This window comes from Sphaerodactylus townsendi, linkage group LG10 (assembly GCF_021028975.2).
Source record: "Sphaerodactylus townsendi isolate TG3544 linkage group LG10, MPM_Stown_v2.3, whole genome shotgun sequence".
Taxonomy (NCBI): domain Eukaryota; kingdom Metazoa; phylum Chordata; class Lepidosauria; order Squamata; family Sphaerodactylidae; genus Sphaerodactylus; species Sphaerodactylus townsendi.
In genome coordinates, this window is record NC_059434.1 from 6,104,685 (window position 1) to 6,124,445 (window position 19,761).

Genomic DNA, 19,761 nt, shown 5'->3' on the forward strand with positions numbered 1-19,761 from the left:
AGCGAAGACAGAGATCCTCTGGCTGGGTCGTGGGAGAGGGGTTAGGGCCGTGGTGGCGAACCTTTGGCACTCCAGATGTTATGGACTACAATTCCCATCAGCCCCTGCCATCATGGCCAATTGGCTATGCTGGCAGGGGCTGATGGGAATTGTAGTCCATAACATCTGGAATGCCAAAGGTTCGCCACCACTGGGTTAGGGATTTTCAGCCGCCGGTGTGGGAGGGGGTCTCATTGGCACCGACCTCCTCCGTTCGCAGCCTGGGGGTCCACCTGGATTCGTCTCTTTCAATGGAGACCCAGGTGGCCCATATAACCCGGGTTGCGTTTTTCCATCTCCGTCAGGCCCGGCGGCTGGCCCCCTTCCTCTCCCAGGCGGACCTAGCCACCGTGATTCATGCAACGGTCCCCGGCCCCTCAATGATGCGGCTGGCCTCCACTCGGGCCAGGGCCTTTACAGCCCTGGCCCCTGCCTGGTGGAACACTCTTCCTCCAGCTGTCCAGGCCCTACAGGATCTTGGTGAGTTCCGCAGGGCCTGTACGACTGAGCTGTTCTGCCGGGGTTTTGGGGAGGCCGGCTGCTGATAGCCCCCCCTTTTTATAACACCAGTGGACCCTTCTGCCCCCCCTTAAGGGGTTTAGGCTGTGGGACACCATCTATTGTGTTTTGTAATTAGAACGCCATGTTTTAATGGGGTTTGGTTTTAATATGTACAGAGCTATAATTTAATTATTCCTGGTTGTTTATTGATTTTATTTTGTGCTCTGTTATATATTCTGTGTCCACCGTCCTGAGCCCTTCAGGGGAGGGTGGTATACAAACGTAATAAATAAATAAATAATAAATTATCTATATTTGTAATCTCTGTAACTTTTTTTTGTTGTCAAGGTGGTTTTAGGTACGAATAAAGTTTTTAAAGATCAATAAATAATAAAACCACATCTTTAAAAACAACACATCCTTACAACAATCAGAACCAGAGCTTAAATACATACGAAAACATTAAAAAATTGAAACATGCATTCAACAAGCTTGCACTTTCGTTTCAAATGTTCAAAGTTAGGTATGAACAATATCAATAAGGTGTGGAAAAATACAGATGCAGAATACAGATGCCAGCCCCATTCCACTCCGGCTGTTATTGGTATCACCATCAACACCTGTGTGGACATTCTGTATCCCCTAAATTGGGGCAGCTGAAAACCTTTTCCCCCCCCACTTTCCCTTCAACAGCTGTGTGATCACCATGCCTTAGTTACATGAATGCTGCCATTTCCTTCCACAGCAGGTATCTAGAAAATGTAGAAACCTGATCTATTACTCTAGGTAAAACGACAGAAATGACTAGATTTTGAATGGTCTCAGTGAAATGGCAGTCAACTAGTTGTAAGTATGCCTGGTTCAAATGGTTTTTGCTTTGTATTGTCAAAGGCTTTCACAGCCGGTATCACTGGGGTGCTGTGTGGTTTCCGGGCTGTATGGCCGTGTTCTAGCAGCATTCTCTCCTGATGTTTCGCCTGCATCTGTGGCTGGCATCTTCAGAGGATCTGATAGTAGGAAAGCAAGTGGAGTATACTCCACTTATATACTCCACTTGCTTTTTTACTATCAGATCCTCTGAAGATGGCAGCCACAGATGCAGGCGAAACATCAGGAGAGAATGCTGCTAGAACACGGCCATACATTGTAGCCCGGAAACCACACAGCACACCGGCTTTTGCTTTGCTTAAATGTGCTTTCAGCAGCTGTCTCATTTGAATTCTTTCTCAAACAATAATCATTCACGACCTAAATTTTTAGATATACCCTATGTTTTAATGGTAGGCTTTTCCGCTTTCTCCTTTCCTTGCTTCTAAGTTCCTGTATCTTTTTTTTGAGGAAGGGGCGCCAACTCCACATGTGTTTTGCTCCCTCTAGTGGTGGATATAATACAATGATGGCAAACCTTTTCAAGACCAAGTGCCCACACTGCAACCCAAAACCCACTTATTTATCGCAAAGTGCCAACACGATAATTTAACCTGAATACTGAGGTTTTAGTTTAGAAAAAATGGTTGGCTCAGAGGCACGCGTTACTCAGGAGTAAGCTTGGTGAAGCAACCGTGCAATGCTTCAAATGGGTGAATCACGATCCTAGGAGGGTGTACTCAGAAGCAAGCCCCATTGCCAGCAACTGAGCTTACTCCCAGGTAAAGGATCATGCCCAGGCCAGCCTAGATATGTGTGTGTGTGTGTGTGATTTTCCACCCCCCTCCCACATGATGAACTCTGTGTGCGAGTGCCCACAGAGAGGGCTCTGAGTGCCACCTCTGGCACCCGTGCCATAGGTTCGCCACCACTGATATAATATCACACAACTTTTAATCCAGCATATCTCCCTACAGCAGTGGTGGCGAACCTATGGCACTCCAGATGTTCATGGACTACAATTCCCATCAGCCCCTGCCAGCATGGCCACCACTGCCCTACAGATTGAACTGCCAATTTTTTTACCAGACATAAAACTGTGTTATATCAAATCACCACTAGAGGGAGAAAAATACAGAATTGAAACATCCACCCCAAGACACAGAAATTTACAAGCAAGAAAAATGTGTTGAGAAACCTCTGGTCAGGACTGTACACATTGTGAGCTTGTAACCACAGAGTTTGTAAACTTGCGTTTGTAACCACAGATCACATTCAATGGGCATTTTAGAACAGGCTTGTGGGTAATCTGACATTCAAAGCATGCACAATATGCCAGAAATATTTCAGCCAAGGAGTTCCTTCAGTTTGTTTGCATTTTGATTAATAAAACTACATGCGCACACAGAGAGCACAAATACATGCTAAGAAAGAAACATCAACACCAACCTCATTCTTAGGCCTTGCTGAGAGCTGTCTCAAAATAAAAGAATACATACATAAGGCAAAATGAGAAAATAAACAGTGATTTTTGAAGGTCATTTCTTCATATGGTTGCCATAAGTCAGAAGACTTGACAGCACTTCACATACAGTGACTGCAATGTACAGAAATGTATCTTAAGAACAGTCATAGAATCACAGAGTTGGAAGAGACCGTAAAGGCCATCCAGTCCAAATCAAAGCACTCCTGACAGATGGCCATCCAGCCTCTGTTTAAAAACCTCCAAACTCTGAGGCAGCGGATTCCACTGTCGAACAGCCCTTACTGCTAGGAAATCCTTCCAAATGTTTCGGTGGAATCTCTTTTCCTGCACCTTGAATTCATGAATCCTTGTCCTAGTCTCTGGAGCAGCAGAAAAAAAAGCTTGCTCCATCTTCAAGGTGATGTAGTTTGAAGACATAATAAGGTCTGTTTCCCTCACTGTATTTGAGTATTTTTAACGCTTTATTTTTGTCATGTGAAAAGAGCTGCCATGTGTTCCAGAATAAGACCGGAATCTTGATATTATTGTCCAATGCGGTAGAGGTAATCTGTGATTTAAATAATACACTTTCCAGTTAAACTGTAATTTTTTAAAATATGGTGCAAAATTTACTTAAAGCACAATTCCACAGGATTACCAAAAATCAACTACCACAAAAAATGTTCTAGATCAGTGGTGGCGAACCTTTGGCACTCCAGATGTTATGGACTACAATTCCCATCAGCCCCTTCCAGCATGGCCAATTGGCCATGTTGGAAGGGGCTGATGGGAATTGTAGTCCATAACATCTGGAGTGCCAAAGGTTCGCCACCACGGTTCTAGATGTTCTCCAGTACTATAGGCCTACAATATACGGGACATTGTCTTTTTGCACATCAGATCCATAAGTTCATCTTTATCTGCATTTGAACTATATTTCTGGACCTCAGACTTTTTTACTGCCACAGATAATAGCAAATCTATGTTGCTCATTAGGAATCAAAACTCTGAGACACACGGCTCCAATATAAAAAGTTTCCTGTCTAGTGCCAAGACACATTTCTCTCTGTTCCCCTTTTCAACCCAGTTTTATTCAAGAGTAAAGATGGAATTCTGGGGAGAACTGAAAATCTCCAATTAATCCCCCCCCCCTTTCAGAATGAGTGAAATGCTTTGCTGAAGAACGTTTTACTAAGATGTGAACCAATACACAAATACTATATATACCAGTGGTGGCGAACCTTTGGCATTCCAGATGTTATGGACTACAATTCCCATCAGCCCTTGCCAGGGGCTGATGGGAATTGTAGTCCATAACATCTGGAATGCCAAAGGTTCGCCACCACGGATATATACCATACATACACAACACAGCTTAATGGCACCAATTTTATTCCTAATAAATATGCTGTGACCTGTGGAAGAACTCTCTCCCCAGGGAGATCTGCCTGCCCACCTTCCGTTTGCTGCCGTCCACCAGTGGATGAAGACCCTTTGGTTTCGCTTGGCGTTCCTCCTCAATGCTTTAATTTTTTTCCCTATTCATTTATTTAAAGCTCTGGTTTTAACTTGTTTTAATGTCGCCATTGTGAGTTCGTTTTTATGGCTTTTAGGACGAAATTGTAATTTGTACGTTTTCATTTGTTGGGCACCCTGGTGGCCATGAGTGTAGAAAAGCAGGGTAAAAATCTCTTTAAATAAATAACTCCATTAATGAAGGCCATGTTTATGAGGAACTGCGCTTGTTTATTACAAAACGTAGGCGTTAAATTTTCAACTCTTATTATTTTTGTCTGTCCGATAATAAAACCCAAGACAAGCGTGGAAAGGGAGCACAGAGGGTGCAAAAGTTTACACCTCTCCCCCCTCTTTAATACTGGGCCTATTTGGAAAACTGCTTATAGAAAACAAAGGTATTTATACTTTTAAATTTAATAACGGCGCACAAAGAGTTAATTATTTAGTACAGCAAACCTTTATTAAGCATAAAGTTAATTATATACACAAAGTTATAAAAGATATATTAAAATGTTTAGTGTTGACAAGAAAATAAAGATTGCGTACATTTCAAATTTTGCCCAACATTGCAGAAAACAACTTCAAACTTTTCACAAATTTCAAACCTATGTTCCTGGTTTGGTTTGGTTTTTAACTTAATCATTGAGATCCAGCTATCTACAAGCCAGGCATAACTTTCGAGAAGCTTTCAAAATAAAAATGTCCAGAAAAAGAGGAAACATTACATGGTTGATTTGGAAATCTGGATGATATTAAGTCCTTAAACTTAATATGAGACATGCTCTGGTAACTATTTATCTCTATTTTTTTTTTTGGGGGGGGGGGGGCAGCTGTATCATAATGGATATTTGATTTCTTCCAAAATGTCTTTGAGTAGTAGATTCTGGAGCCATTTATAAATACAAGTATATCTGTCAATAATTTGATTCTTCCGTTGTTGTTTTTTAATAGAACAATCTGTGAGTTTATGTGGAGATGCCATTTTAGCAGATAGGATAAAAGATAAATCAGGATTTACTCACCATGGAGAAGTCCCATGTGGCATCACATTCCATTCTATAAAGGAATTGAAAGTGCTCTCCCCTTCAGTCTGATTTACAAGAAATAAAAGAGAAAGAGAGAGAAAGAAGGTTGTAATGTTGCTACTCTACGTACGTTGACCATCATGGAAAAAAGAGGGAAAGTGTTTCTGAACGTTTTCTGGTTTATTCCTCATGTAGAACATCCAGTGGTCGCAGGAAAAAGTGTACTTTTCTCCCTTTGTGATGAAAAGAATGAATCGTATTTGCCTAATCAAGAACTTTTGGGTCGTTAAGTCCTGAAACTATACCCTCAGCAAAAAAAAATTAGATCCTAGTCCAGCAGAACCTCACAATTTCTTTTGTCAAAAGTTGCACTATGAGACACGGGAAAAAGGGAACCACAGCAGACTGTACGGAAATTCAAGAAGGCTGACTTTGTTAAAAGCCTCTTACTACTCTTCCTCTGTGGAATGCGCTGAACAGATGATCATGTTATCTGCTGGAAGTATCAAAGCCTTGTGGTCTCCAACAAGGACAATTTATCATTTATAATTTAGAATCATTTATAAACACATACAATATACTGCTGCAGACAACAGTATACATGCACTAGATGTAAAGGATGCAGAACTGCTCCAGATAAAGGATTACACAAATTAATTTATGTCTTTGGGATCACAGCAAAGTTAACATAACCTGCATTCAAAAGTACTTAAAAGACGACAATTTTAACACAAAGAAAAATAAGGACTACCTTTTCTTCATTAGAAGTAAAAAAAGGGGGTTCTGGGGGGGGGGTGCTAGCTACCATCTGTGGCTGTAATGCCCAGTTTATGATAAAAGTTAATGTGCCATATCTTCTGGGACAGGGATAAATATGTTTTAAATGAAACAGATGTAAACTGCCCCCAGGTCACGGCACAGGGCACGTGTAATAACTAAATGAATCTGACAAGGACACTTGACAGTTTCCTCTGGACTGTAGCTTTTCCCGAGGGTGCCTCAACAGGGCTAAAGAATTTGAAGTGACACAAGTTGAGTTGGCTGTTGTCCAACCTAACTCAGTCACACAATAGAAAGTGTTTCACCTATCCCAATGGGCCCCAAGCCCCAAAGGAGGATCCTCCTCCCCCACCTGCAATGCTTCAATTTGCTCAGAGCCAGCAGGGGGGCTTTCTACAGTGAGCCCGCCTATGAATGTGCAATTGTGAGCTGCGTCGGGGGACCTCTGACTTGACTTGTGGCACCTGAGCCATTTAACCAGGCCCTGGAAGTCAGCACTTCAACATATTCATTTCTAAGCCTTGCCAGACTCTAGCCTGCTAGGTCGACTTGGCTGGACTGCCACCACACCAGGGTGTGAGGAAGTCAGATGTGCTGAATCAGCATACCTGATAACACTGCAGCTCGGTATTGGTAGTGCCTTCAAATGTTTAGGTCACCGAAGACACTTGTAAGTCTTTGTGCCACGATTTCAGTATCGAGAGATAAGCCACTTTCTCAAAAATAGTTCGAATACATAGAGAGCTAGCTAAAATGACCCAGATGTCTCTTTCTGGCCAAATTCAAATTAGGTAGGCAGGCAAAGGTATAAGCACAGAACCCATGGGGTGACATCACAACACGTCTTTGTTTATGGGGTGACTTGCTATTGCTTTTCCCCAAATTGAAATTAACCAGCTCCCCCTTCCTCCACAAGCCAAATTCATAAAAAGAGAAAAGGAAAGGAAACAATCCTGAATATGAATAAGTCTCCCTAATCCTCTTTTTTGGGGGGAGGGGGGGAAGGGGTCCTAGCCTGAGAGACGACACACTGAAATAAAACTCTGTGCTGAGCCCTTGCTTGTGTTCCGCACCATTCAAGGCGCTGTGAATTAGTGTGGAAAGGAAAAGGATTTTAATGCTTTCAAAGGAATAAGATTTGAGGGAATATCATCCCTATTTTGAATGATTTAGAATAGAATAAATGAAGGGCAAAACAAAGGATGGAGGTAGAGGAGACGGTCTCTCTGTTGAGCTCGCGGGGGAAAAAACCAGAAGGGAGGAGCACTTTTAGTCCTACATAGAATGGAAGATGATGCGGCAGCTATAGGAAGACCTTTCATACAGCTCAAACAAGGCAAAGGGAGGAATACCCACACAGAACAGGAAGAGGCAGATAAGCAACCATCTGCTGCCAAGAGGCGGCTATCTCAGCACTTCTCAAGAGTGGCATTTTGTTGAGATGAATACATCTTCCTTTAGCATTTTTTCCTCTTAAAAACATGACGAACTGACAAGTCTAAAGGCAGCCGCTTATTGCTATAGACAGGAGTATGCAATTTATAATGCATTATTATAACACGACACTCAAGAAAAGAACTGTTTAAAAGCACGAGTCAAGAGAAAAGCCAAAAATTCATTCCAGATCAAGGAGTTCAAAACGCACAGTGCAATCTTCAGCAGAGTTACACCCTTCTATGCCCCTTGACTTTGCTTTGGATGGCACTCTAAATCGACATTTTTAAAAACCTGACAATCCAATTAATGTAAATGAGAAAATTTACAAGTTTAATACACCTGGATTGTACCCATGATCTTTACATACCTTGGAGTATATTAAAATCTTTTATCTGTTGACCTCAGTAGTAAATTTAATTTCACTCCTGTACAACCAGTGACTTGCAAACACAGTTTCTGGGTGTCTGCAGCACAATATTTAGATCATTTCTGTTTCTACAACCAGGATAATGAGAGATCATTTTTAAAACTCATCTGTAATTTGATCTTTCCTCTGCAGCGGCAACGAGACTCTGCAAATCTTTTGCATGAAACACATTGGTAAATTCCTGCCCACATAGTGGGAAAGAAATTTTATCATACTCCTGCTCCCAACAAAAATTTGGATGAGCAGGGAGAAATAAAATTTGCACTGTAGCAAGCTGCTGCTTCAGGAATCTGGAGAAAGCTGTCTTGTACAAGATCGTTCTGTGAGTTTTAGACTAGGATCTCCTAAGTATGTTCAAAATCCCCATTATAAACAAAAAGGTATGCAGGCAGCTGTTAGTTTTCCAGATCATCACAGACACTAAAAGAGATTATTGAAAACCTCAACTAGGCTGAAATACTAACCTAAGAACTTCACATTGAATAACAAAAAGAAACAAGGAGAGAGACTGCTCACTAGTCTCCTGCTCAATAGTTTTCCACCTCTCACTATCTTACGTGATTAAAAAACAAGGGGGAAGTTGATAAACTATGAGTGCTGGTACACTTTTTGCTCTGAAAAGGCATGTTCCAAAGTTACCTCCCGCTTGTAAACAGCTCGGTCTACAAAAACAAGATACTAAGAGACTGTAAATGGTTATTCCCAAAAACTTGAATCCAAGTAATTTGTGAACTACTGTATATACATCGGCATTCCAAACAGATGCTAAACAGCACGTTTTTACCCGTTAGTGTTTTCCAGACCAGAGACACAAGAAAATCTTTGCACCTGTGTCACCAGTAAACAGCAATGTGTCTAGGTAACATTTCAGGTATAAATTGATAATTTGATTTCATTTCGATGCCATCGTGTAACAATGTGAATTCAAGTACATCATGTTTCCAACAAGTCCTTGGCCCTCCTTGTGGAATCCAAAGTTCAATTACTTCTCTAACCATAGTTTTATGTTACGTGCCATGCCAAAGAACATGAGGGCTCAGAAACTAAAGCCAAGTTTCAGGACTTTCTCTTGCTGTCTTCAACCTTGAAACTGTTTGCACCCTCACACAAAATCATGCTTGAAGAGCAACATGGTTAAATAGGCAAATTTATCTGTTATTCTATAAACTGTATCAGCTCAGTTATTACAAAGTGAACTTACCGTAAGCCACAGCAAGGCAACGTGATGAACCGGAACATTGCCAGAAAGACTCTTAATGGTAGGAGTGTGAACACATAGAGGAAAGCATCCAGACACAAGAAGATTCCAAAAATCATCAACTAAACAGGAAAAAAGGGAACAAAACAAAAAAAAGAGAAATTGAGAACAGTGCCGCCTTTAACGTCGCTTCCTGGACGATGCAATGATATATTATACATTACACTTGTAAACTAGCTGTTTAAAACCATTCACTGAAGTTAAAGAACACAATAATATCCGAATTATTTAGATCAACCTCAATCTGAATTCAGGGATCTAACAGTACTTCCAGTTGCTCAGGGTTAAGAACTTTGGCAGAAGTCACTGAGGCCCCTTCCGCACACGCAGAATAATGCGTTTTCAAACCACTTTCACAGCTGCTTGCAAGTGGATTTTGCTATGCTGCACAGCTTCAAAGAGCATTGAAAGCAGTTTGAAAGTGCACTATTCTGCATGTGCGGAAGGAGTCTGAGATTTCTGAGAGGCTTTCCATAGCGCCAATGGGGTGGGGCGGGGCCCTGTGACGCCCCAGGCACGCACCGGTGCAGGGGCGTGGCAAGGGCGTTCTGGGGACGGGCAGGGGCCCTGGGCGCAGTTCCCCTTCGCTCCGCCCCGCCATAGGCCATGTTCTCCTCTTGATTCTAGGGCCCTGGCTCAGCTCCCACATTGTGTGTGTGCGTGTGAGAGCATGCATGTCGGAAGGCTCCCCTCAGTGAACACTTATGGGATGCTCCCAAATTTTTCAACATCCATGGGCATCCACTCTGGAAAGTTGCCTTAAGTTTTGAAATGGACTGTCATAGCTTTCACTTCTTCATAAACGGAGTTTCCTGACAGGTTATGTTAATTCTGTTTGGTGTACAAATACCAGGTTTAGATAAGGTCTTCCGGCCAGTGCTTCTGGATCCAGGCCCAGATTTCTAGACTGAGACATGGCTGACCAGAAGTGCAGTTTGTCTATTTTCACCTCTGCCCCTTGCTGAGTGAGAGAAATTTGACTTCACATTTAGCCTAATGTAATATGCTCTCTGTGAAACTGCCCTTGAAATATTATTCCAAATTTCAACTAGTAAAGAATGGAGCAGCATGCCGCTTTTTACCATGGCTAGACGGAAATAACAACATCGATTCTCCATGAGTCCTTTTTAGGAGAAAAATGAGGAAAGGGCATTTTAAATAAATATCACTATAATTTACTGCGAAGACATCCTGCTGGAAAATAGGAAAATTGTTAAAACCCCAAGCATAGGGAATGATCTACAATGTTCCACATAAGAAATCCTAGAATTTTTTTTTTTGCTCCTATTAGCTTTCAGCTTCTAAATTTATTTTTAAATTTTTGTTTACTTTATTGGATATTTATACCACCCCTCCCCTTTTGGGATTGGGACCAGTTACAGGTTGCCATACTGGTCTGAAATCTTCATTTGAAACTATAACTTGAGTTTCTTTCCTATTTGTTTTACTGGTTTTATTATTGTATTGATTATCCTGTTCTCCACCTTCATCATGTTTTTTTAATTAAAAGGCAAATAAACTGAAACCGCTATAACATTAAAAAACAAAACACCACAGCAAATGGCTCATTACGATATCATGGGGAAGCCATAATTGTTCAGCATGAGAAGAGGCCGTGCAAACCCATGCCTCATTTGCTCTACCCCCACCCCCCCACCCCCACCCTTTGGCATCCTATGACAAGACTGAAGACTTCCTGGTTGAATTGTGACATTCAAATCAGATGGTTTGAAAAACTGCATTTTGTGTCCAAAGAATCCTTGTTTAAAGGGAAGAAACAAAACAAAATTAATTAAACCACACGATCAAGACATCAGAACAAATTCTTGTTCAGAACTGCAAAGTGTTCAAACTCAAGATATTGCCTGAGGGGAGAACAGAGCGGAAAGAGAAAGTCTGCAGGCCAGTCTTTTTCCTGACCATCAGGAAAATATGGCTCATACGTGGCATTCTGAAGCAAGGACATAAGTAAGGGGTTGTTTATGGGTTCAACCCCCCCATTACATGTCCAAAGCTCCGCCCCCTCCCACCCACCCCACTGGCTGGGCTCCCAGACGGCAGTCCCGTCTTCCCTCTCCTCCGGGGAGAAGAGACTGCAGTCTCTGGCCTCAGAGAGTTGTTTTATAGGCACTGAGGCTGGGGGGCAGGGCTTGGGAGGTGTGGCCACGGCCCCACCCACCCCTGGGGGCATGGCCACACCTCCCAAGCCACACCCCTCAGTGTTTATAAAAGCAACTCTTCTAGGTCGGGGACTGCAGTCTCTTCTCCCCAGAGGGGAGGGAAGAAGGGACTGATGGCTGACAGCTGAGCTCCCAGCCGGGGAGGGGGGCAGGGGAGACTGCCGTCCCCTGCCTCAGACCACTGAGGTGGGGGTAGAGCTTGGGGAGGCATGGCCATGCCCCCAAACCCACCCCATAAAAAATCTAGAGCTATGTCACTGTTCTTAAAACACCCTGGCTTTGCAGACAGGTAAACCACGGCCTGGGATTGAATTTATACCGCCCTTTCAGGCTCGGATTCATGCCACTCAATTTGCCTCTCCTAACCACTATATCATACTGGCTGTCTTGTTAAGAACAATAAGATATTTTAAATATGGTGGAAGCCTTGTGGGGGAAAAGACCCAAGGGCTAGGGTGGAGCATACATGGCAAGCTCGAATCTCCGTGCTAGCTCTACTAAGTTTGCCTCGTTTTGATCTCTCTCAATAGTTCATAATAGTCCATATTATGGATCATAGTAAGGAAAAGATCAAGACACTCAAACTTGCTGTCCACTAACTTCACCCAGACACTTTTACAAGTATCTTCCCTCAAAAGCTAAAAAAGACCCACACAGAAGCTTGATACTGGAAAAAGGGGATTTCAGTCTCAGATTAAACATATAAAGCTACGCCCTATATTCCAGTGAGTGTTGCGCAAACTCCATTCTTAGTCTGGTTCCTGCAAAACAGGATTGTACCCCAGCAATTTGACAGAGATAAACTTAGAGTGGGTAGTCAACAGAGTCAGTGACATCATTTATCTAAATACAGTGGAACCTCAGTTTTCATTGCCTTTGGTTTTCATCGGTTTCGGTTTTCATCGATTTTTTCAGTGCAAAATTTGTCTTGGTTTTCATCGATTTGCAGTAAGGTGCAGGGGTTTGTGGAGAAAAATCACCCAAACAAAGATGTTGCGCAGCCGCGTGCCCACTGTTCAACTTGTTTAATGACAATGTCTTGCCCCATTTCAGACAAATCTTAAAGAGGCGTCAGAAACAGACCTTGTTGGACAGCTTCCTGGTGCGACATTGGACCACTGGCTCTGAAGCTGGTCCTAGTGTTATTGTTTGTTACTGTTTTCAGCATTAAACACTATGTTTATTCACCCAAAAATGTGTTTTTGGTATGTTTTTTGGAGTGCCTAGAATGGATTAATTGGATTTACATTGATTCCTATGGAACAGTTTGCCTCGGTTTTCATCGGTTTCAGTTTTCATCGATTCTTTTCAGATGGATTACCAACCGAGGTTCCACTGAAACTATTTTGTATAAGTTCTGTTGAAATACCTTTGCATCAAAGGCCTCAATAGGCGCACGTACGTATTGCCCTCTTTTGGAGTAGAAAAAACATGCAACAGAGTTTGCATCTATGGTAACTTTTTGAGCTAAAGGAATATAGACCTACTACAACTACTAAGAGAGTTTTAATAACATTTATTAACAGTTTGCTCTCCCCAACCCTCTGTTCACCTGCAAGTGAGACCTGCTGTCTCCAGCTAACCCTTCCTGCCACAGATAATCCATCTATTACCTATTGGCATGCTAGTGGTAATCTTGACATACCAGTAATAACCTCTGGCATGCTAGTAGTAACCCAGTAGTAACCCACACAGTGTTGCCCTTAATCCACCATTCCACCAACAGGTCTCTTTGATGTGCTGCTTCTTGCTAACTCTTCCTGCCAGGGATTATCGACTGGGATTTTGCAATTGTTTTAATGTCCTTAGCAATCAAGACCAGACAATTCCACGGTCACCCAAGGACCTCTGCACATAGTGCAATTTCCCACCTCACCTCTCCCATACAGGAACAAGATTTCAGGAGAAATCTCGTTTATAAATGTTAACTAAACAGCATTGACTTTTTGTTTCATAAAGAAACACTATGTTGAAAATGTTTAATACTGGCTTAACTGTGCTCAATATATTTTAACTGTTATAACAACCAGTAAACATGCATGCTTCTTTAGGAAACATGAATTTCAAACTAAAATAACTTGATTAAAACCAGGTCCCTTTGTTGGAGATTAAGTGATACCTGTGAAAAACTATTCAGTCTCTCTTTAATATTGTTCCTATTTTCAAAGTGTTCTCTCAGCCTGTATCACATTGCAGCTTCCAGCAAACCACTAGCAGACTTGGCGACATATTCAAACTGTGGGCTCAAAGATTAAATTACATGGAAGAGGCCAAAGTCTGGCAGAAGTGTGACACTAGGATATTAATGGAACACTTAAAATCAGCATGTACTGACAGTGATAAATGAAAAATCACTTGTAATACAAATAAACAGCATTTGTAAATGTAGGATTAGTGCAGTTCAGAATCTTATTCTTACAGCACAGGGCCCTTGCAAGGCAGAGATGTAAACACAGCTAGCCTTGATAAGCCTATGCTATGGTGCCTATTTTGAATTTTTCTATTGGCCCAGTGTAAACTAGGGTCCAAGAAATGATGGATGATAGCTTTCTGTTACCCAAGGTGATACATTTGTCAAAGTGAGAGTTCCATGACTTCCACCCATAAGGAAATACTACCCAGTGTGACATTTATAGATTTGTAACTAGTGTGTTATCTAAAATTGGTCTCTAGTGCATTTGCTCTCTGCCTGGCCCAGAAACACACAAACACTTATTTTGCTGAGAAAGACACAAAGACTAGCCTTTATAGTTTACAAGAAAAAGCCATCTTTCCTTCTTTGTCCAATGTGGGGTTTTTTTTGCAAATGAAACTCGTTTGCTCTAGGCACAGTCTAACCCAACTGGTGTTTAAAGAACTTAACCATCTTTAAAACACAGCACATGGCAGACTGAACTTCTCCCAAGGCATCTGCCAGCAGTAGCCTTCTTCTCCCCCTCTTTCGTTTTTATTTGAGCAACGAGCCACGAGAAAAATTCCTTGGATTTTTAGCTGGCCGAATGGAGGTGGGATTTGCTGTCCCAGTTTGGACCGAACCGCAGGACTGTGTGTGGGTAAAGTGCTGTCAAGTGGCAACCCTGCAGGCTTTTCAAGGCAAGAGATGTTCAGAGGCGGTTTGTCATTGCCTGTCTTCGTGTTATGACCTTGGTATTCCTTGAAGGTCTCCCATCCAAGTACTCACCATCCAAGTACTCACCCACCCTGCTTAGCTCCTGAGATCTGATAAGATCAGGTCAGGACACTAATACTTATTAGAAGTAATAAATAGCACAGGTCAGGATGCTGGTACTTATAAGCAGTAATAAATAGCTCTGGTCTCTTCAACCTGCCTTTGGGGGAAGGACGGGGAGATGGTCAAGCAGGTGGGTTGTATAAAAACTAACAGCCTTCGCAAACTTTTCCAACGCGATTTCAAGGCTGGGCTTTAGATAATTAATATTGGCACTAGATAAACGCTCTACATCCTCAAAAGCTTAGGATACCATCTCCATGTTGATTCTGTTTGATCGCACAGAGGCTTCTGATATGATGGATCACACCAGTTTCTTTAGTATGAGTTAGAATGCCTGGTTGGAATAGCAGGACAGCACCACAACAGTTTGTGGATTTGTTGTTCAACACAATGGAGAGACTTACTGGGGCCACCACCACCAGATCACTTAAACACATGAAACAAATTGGTTTTTGGAGTGCCACAAGGATCCCTGCAGTTGCTTAACATCTTTACAAAGTCAATGAGTGAGATTGCTCGGAGCTGGAAGGACTGGACGTCATCGGCATGCTCATGGCATCCAGCTCTGTATTTCACCGACAAAGCATCCAGAACATGCTTCCTCTATCCTGAGCCAGTGATGGAAGTGATGGTCAAGCAGAAGAGGTAAACAGATCTGAATCCTGGTTTTTAAAAAATTTAAAAAGGTGATCACAGTGGCTAGCACTGGAATTCTAGAGGAGATAAACCTATACAGGATAGGCAAGGTTTCTGCTATCCAGTGGTTCTCAACCTGGGAGTCGAACGATCCTTTCACAGAGGTCGCCAAGGACTCTCTGCATCAGTGTTCTCCATCTGTAAGATGGATAAATGTTAGGGTTGGGGGACACCACAATATGAGGAACTGTATTAAAGGTTGAGGCATTAGGCAGGTTGAGAGCCACTGTGCTATCTTGTCTCATCAGGTACAAAGTCTAGGCATATTTCTGGATTCAGGTATGCTTTCTGAGCATCTGAACAGGTGCTTTATGGCATAAATGAAGTGTTTTTCATTCACATCATTTGAAAAGTTCTCTTTGCTTTCAAATTAACTCAGTCCTGCAACATTGTTCCATGGGCTCAACAGCTGGGAAGCTTCAGTCACAGCAGAAAGCAACTGAAGTGTTGTGATCATATGTAGCCTCCAGACGTTATTCCAACATCAGCTGCACAGTCTTCCAGTTTGCTTCTGAGCTTTACTCAAGGTGCTGGTGTTATCCTTTAAAGCATTTATACCCTACTAGCGGGGCCCGGCCACACGTTGCTGTGGCAATTGCCCTTCTCATCACTGTCCGCAACCCACACAGATGTCCATGCAGGTCCAATGATCCGCAGCATAGCCTTTTGGGGTGGTCAAATGGAATCCCTCTTTCCCTTTTCAATTCACATCCTTATATGGCGGTGTCCTGTTTTTTTAGTATAAGATAACCCTTTCCATTCCACAACGGAACTGTCCAGAGTGCGAATCCCGCTGTCCATGAGGCTGGTTGACACGCACAGTCCTGGCTTGGGTAAGGCAGAACTGGGGCAAGGAGGCTATCCCAGTCAGGCAGCAGAGGCAGGGTGGTGAGGCGCTCAGATCAAGGCCAGCTCTCTGGGTTCTTAAAGGGCCACGTGCAAAAGAAGCGTAGCCAGTAGTGTTGGTTCGCCCCCACCCTGTGGATTTTCTTAGAAGAAAAAGGCAAACTCCAGCTCGCTTTTAGTAAAAGAGAGCTGTGGCAAATATGGGTGAGGAAGTGGGTAAATGGTGGTTGGATGTGAGGGAGGGCACAGTGAGGTGTGTGAGGATGAGCTGGATGTGTGTTGTGTGGTAGCAGTGGGTGAGGCACAGAGAGTGAAAGTTACCTGCGTGTGAGAGGGGGATCCCACCTGATGTCTCACATGGCAAAGTGTGTATGTGTTTCACTTCCACTAGTATTACCTAACAGGATTACCTATTTACTGTTTTCACTGCTCATCTCTGCCCATCTGCGCGAACATCCTAAGCCCTCATCCCAAGCCCTCAGGCCACAGACAGACATGCTGCACGGACATTCTAAGGGTGACAGTTAAACACAGCCAGCTTCATGGCCTGGTGCGCCAGGAAAAAGACATTTTACCTGGCTCAGGTATGGACTTTCGGCGATTTGAAGGTCCGATTACCTGCCCAGAACAGGGAGGAATGTCATGTGAAAATTTGGGGGTGATCCGTCCAGCCGTTTCAGCGTTAGGGCGTGACTAACAAAGTCACTGTTAGCTTTTTATATATATAGATGAACCATGTCTGAGCCCATGTGACTGACGCAATCTGCTCAATGAACAATAAAGGGTGCCAGAGCCGGCCATTCACTATGACAGCTCCACCCGAGTTCTCTGAGACAGACTTCCACTAAAAAGTCAATTCTTCATTGTGTTTCCATAAAGGCTGCAAAAGGCTTCCTTTCTGATGTTCTTTAGCCGAAAGTTCTGCAGATAATGCTGAGATCTCCTTGCATACCTTCTCCCTGGGCTCCAGGCTCAAGCTACCTCCCACCTAACTTGCTGAGCTATGGTATTTGGCCTACACACTGCAACATCTTTCAGGTTGTGCCCTTGTGTGTGAATGGAGTGGAATGATGCTGCTAGGAGGTCCCCAGCATTGCTGCTTCCTGATGGGTGTCTCCCGTACATGGAACTATGGGAGTGTCATCAGGAATGACACTGCAGATGGTGACAGTGATGATAAGGAGTCTTTGGGAGTTGCTGTCATAACTATATTAACATTCTTTTTCTTCTTTGCTGGGAGCGTGTGGAGCTAACTAGTTATGCCTGCATCAGTTCAGCCTCAGCAATGACCGTCTTTCCTTCAATACAGGGCACACCTGTAAATTCTTGAACTGGGTAACTGCCCCACAAATCCAGAATGACTTGCAATGTTGTGGCTTTCTGCTTTCCTTAAACAAAAATAAGAAAGCTATATATTCTACCATTTCCTCTTGAAATTCTTTTATATTCAGGGGTCAATAACAGTTCTGAAAGGAGTTTGGCTTCCCATCAGACACACTAAATGCTTTTCTAATTAGAATTTTTTAAATTAAGAAATAGAAACAAAACACTATTTCAAGCTTTCAAATCCTAGCGAGTATTTCCACCTCCCCTCTGCCCCTCCCTGGCACACCCACAAACACACTGAGGGCATCTGTATTGTGGCCATTATCTTTCCAGCGAATTTCTTGGCATTATTCTTCCGAAGACAGCCATACTTCTTGAATTACCAGTGAATTTACATAAAAAAGGAAAACGCATGGTATTCTTTTTAGGACAGGGGTCTGCTACCTGCGGCTCTCCAGATGTTCATGGACTACAATTCCCATCAGCCCCTGCCAGCATGGCCAATTGGCGATGCTGGTAGGGGCTGGTGGAATTTGTAGTCCATGAACATCTGGAGAGCCGCAGGTTGCAGACCCCTGTTCTAGGAGATTATGCCAACTGTTTTGCTATGACCATCCAGATTTGCCTGACAAATGTTTGCTACAACTGTTACCATCCTTTTAAAAAAAAAGTATTTCGTCCTCCTCTTCCACTGACTTTCCTCTGAGTTATTTCCAAGCCCTTGCAAAAACCATCCATTTGAAGAGAAGAAAATCAAAGTTATGATTATGATCAAAATGTGCTCATTGCTGGCACCCTAAAGATGCTGTTCATGGTGCCTCCACTTGTAAGTCTCTCAGAACATAGTAGAAATTACTCTGAAGTAAACACCCATAGGATTGGGCAGCATAAATTTCCTAAGGGTGCATACTCAATGTTCCATCCTGGAGAAAGAGAACATGCTGATGTCTACAGATATTCTTTCTAGACACACTGCATGATGGCTAAGGGAACTTTTGACTCTCGAAAGCTTACATCCCAAAATACCTTGTTGGTCTCTAGGGTGTTACTAGACTTAAATCCAGCTGCTCCACTGCATTCCTCAGAATCTAGATTTCAATGATGCTTGCATATGCTTACTCTTACAAATCCATGACAGGTTGTTTGCATTTTGTTACTGGTTAAGCAAAGACAGTTCATCAACCTGAAGTTCTAGCTAATGCAGATATAACCAACAATGTCTTCTAGAGCAAAGGTTAACATTTGCCGGGCCAAGTCCCAGCGAGTAGCGAACATCAAAGCCCTTCAGATCTTGGCCCTTGCTGTTTCAAGTACAGTGATGTTATAACAGCAGCAAAATAAAATGGAGCAAGATGCAGACTGTTCACAAACACTTCAGGTTACAAATTTAAAACACGAGGTAGAACCAGAACAACCTCAACTGAAATACCATCAAGTAATCCCTTCCCGCAATACTAGCAGGAAACCAAAGAATACAAGTAGAAGGGTAAATTGAGTTAAAGAAGGAAGAAACGATAAAGGTATGGAAAAATTTTCACCCAGTACTATAAATATTTAATATCTTAAGTAGGATCCTTAAAATAATCTTAATAAACACAGTAACATTTGTGTACAATCCAAACCGGTAACAGCATCTAAGAAGTTACAAGTGACTTGTAATCCATACTTAAAGCAACCAAACAATCAAACAACCCCCCCCCCCCCGAAACACCAACTATGAATAACAAGACATCATAATTTAACTTAACAGAAAATAAAATCAGCAGAATCTCACATGACAAACTCTGGGACACTACGCGATAGATCCTACCCCTGCACCCCACTACTCCAGCATGTAAAGTTTATTTGTTCAATTACTGAAATATTTATACCCTATCTATCCTTTTGGCTCAAGTTTGACGACTTCTTCTAAAGGTGTTTCCTCTAAATTAAGTAGCTCCTCCATTGCAGAGTTGGAAGAGAGCTACTTTGAGGATGGTGCTTTTAATTAATGCTTTCCTCAATTTGAGATTAGCAGCCATCAAAAAAGAGCTATGTAGGTCATTCACATATACCAATTAAATCTGCCAACCCAATTTTACTGGCGTACTTCTAGCATTAGTTAAAATATTTATATGAGAGTCATTTTTAGCACATAACTTAAACTAAAATTAGCAGCTCCTAT

The 19,761-nt window shown here is 42.5% G+C and overlaps 1 protein-coding gene across 2 annotated transcripts in view; it reads right to left on the reverse strand.

The window, feature by feature from the left end:
• TAPT1 (transmembrane anterior posterior transformation 1) overlaps window positions 1–19,761 on the reverse strand; it is an 82,416-nt gene that overhangs the window by 33,178 nt on the left and 29,477 nt on the right. Inside the window, exons 3-4 of one of the 2 annotated variants that reach the window (XM_048509388.1) lie at window positions 9,261–9,379; window positions 2,857–2,880 (exon numbers count right to left, since the gene is read on the reverse strand). In XM_048509388.1, the coding sequence (XP_048365345.1) occupies window positions 2,857–2,880; window positions 9,261–9,379 (143 nt within the window). The remainder of the gene's footprint in view (window positions 1–2,856; window positions 2,881–9,260; window positions 9,380–19,761) is intronic. The other variant, XM_048509389.1, reaches the window with a different exon arrangement.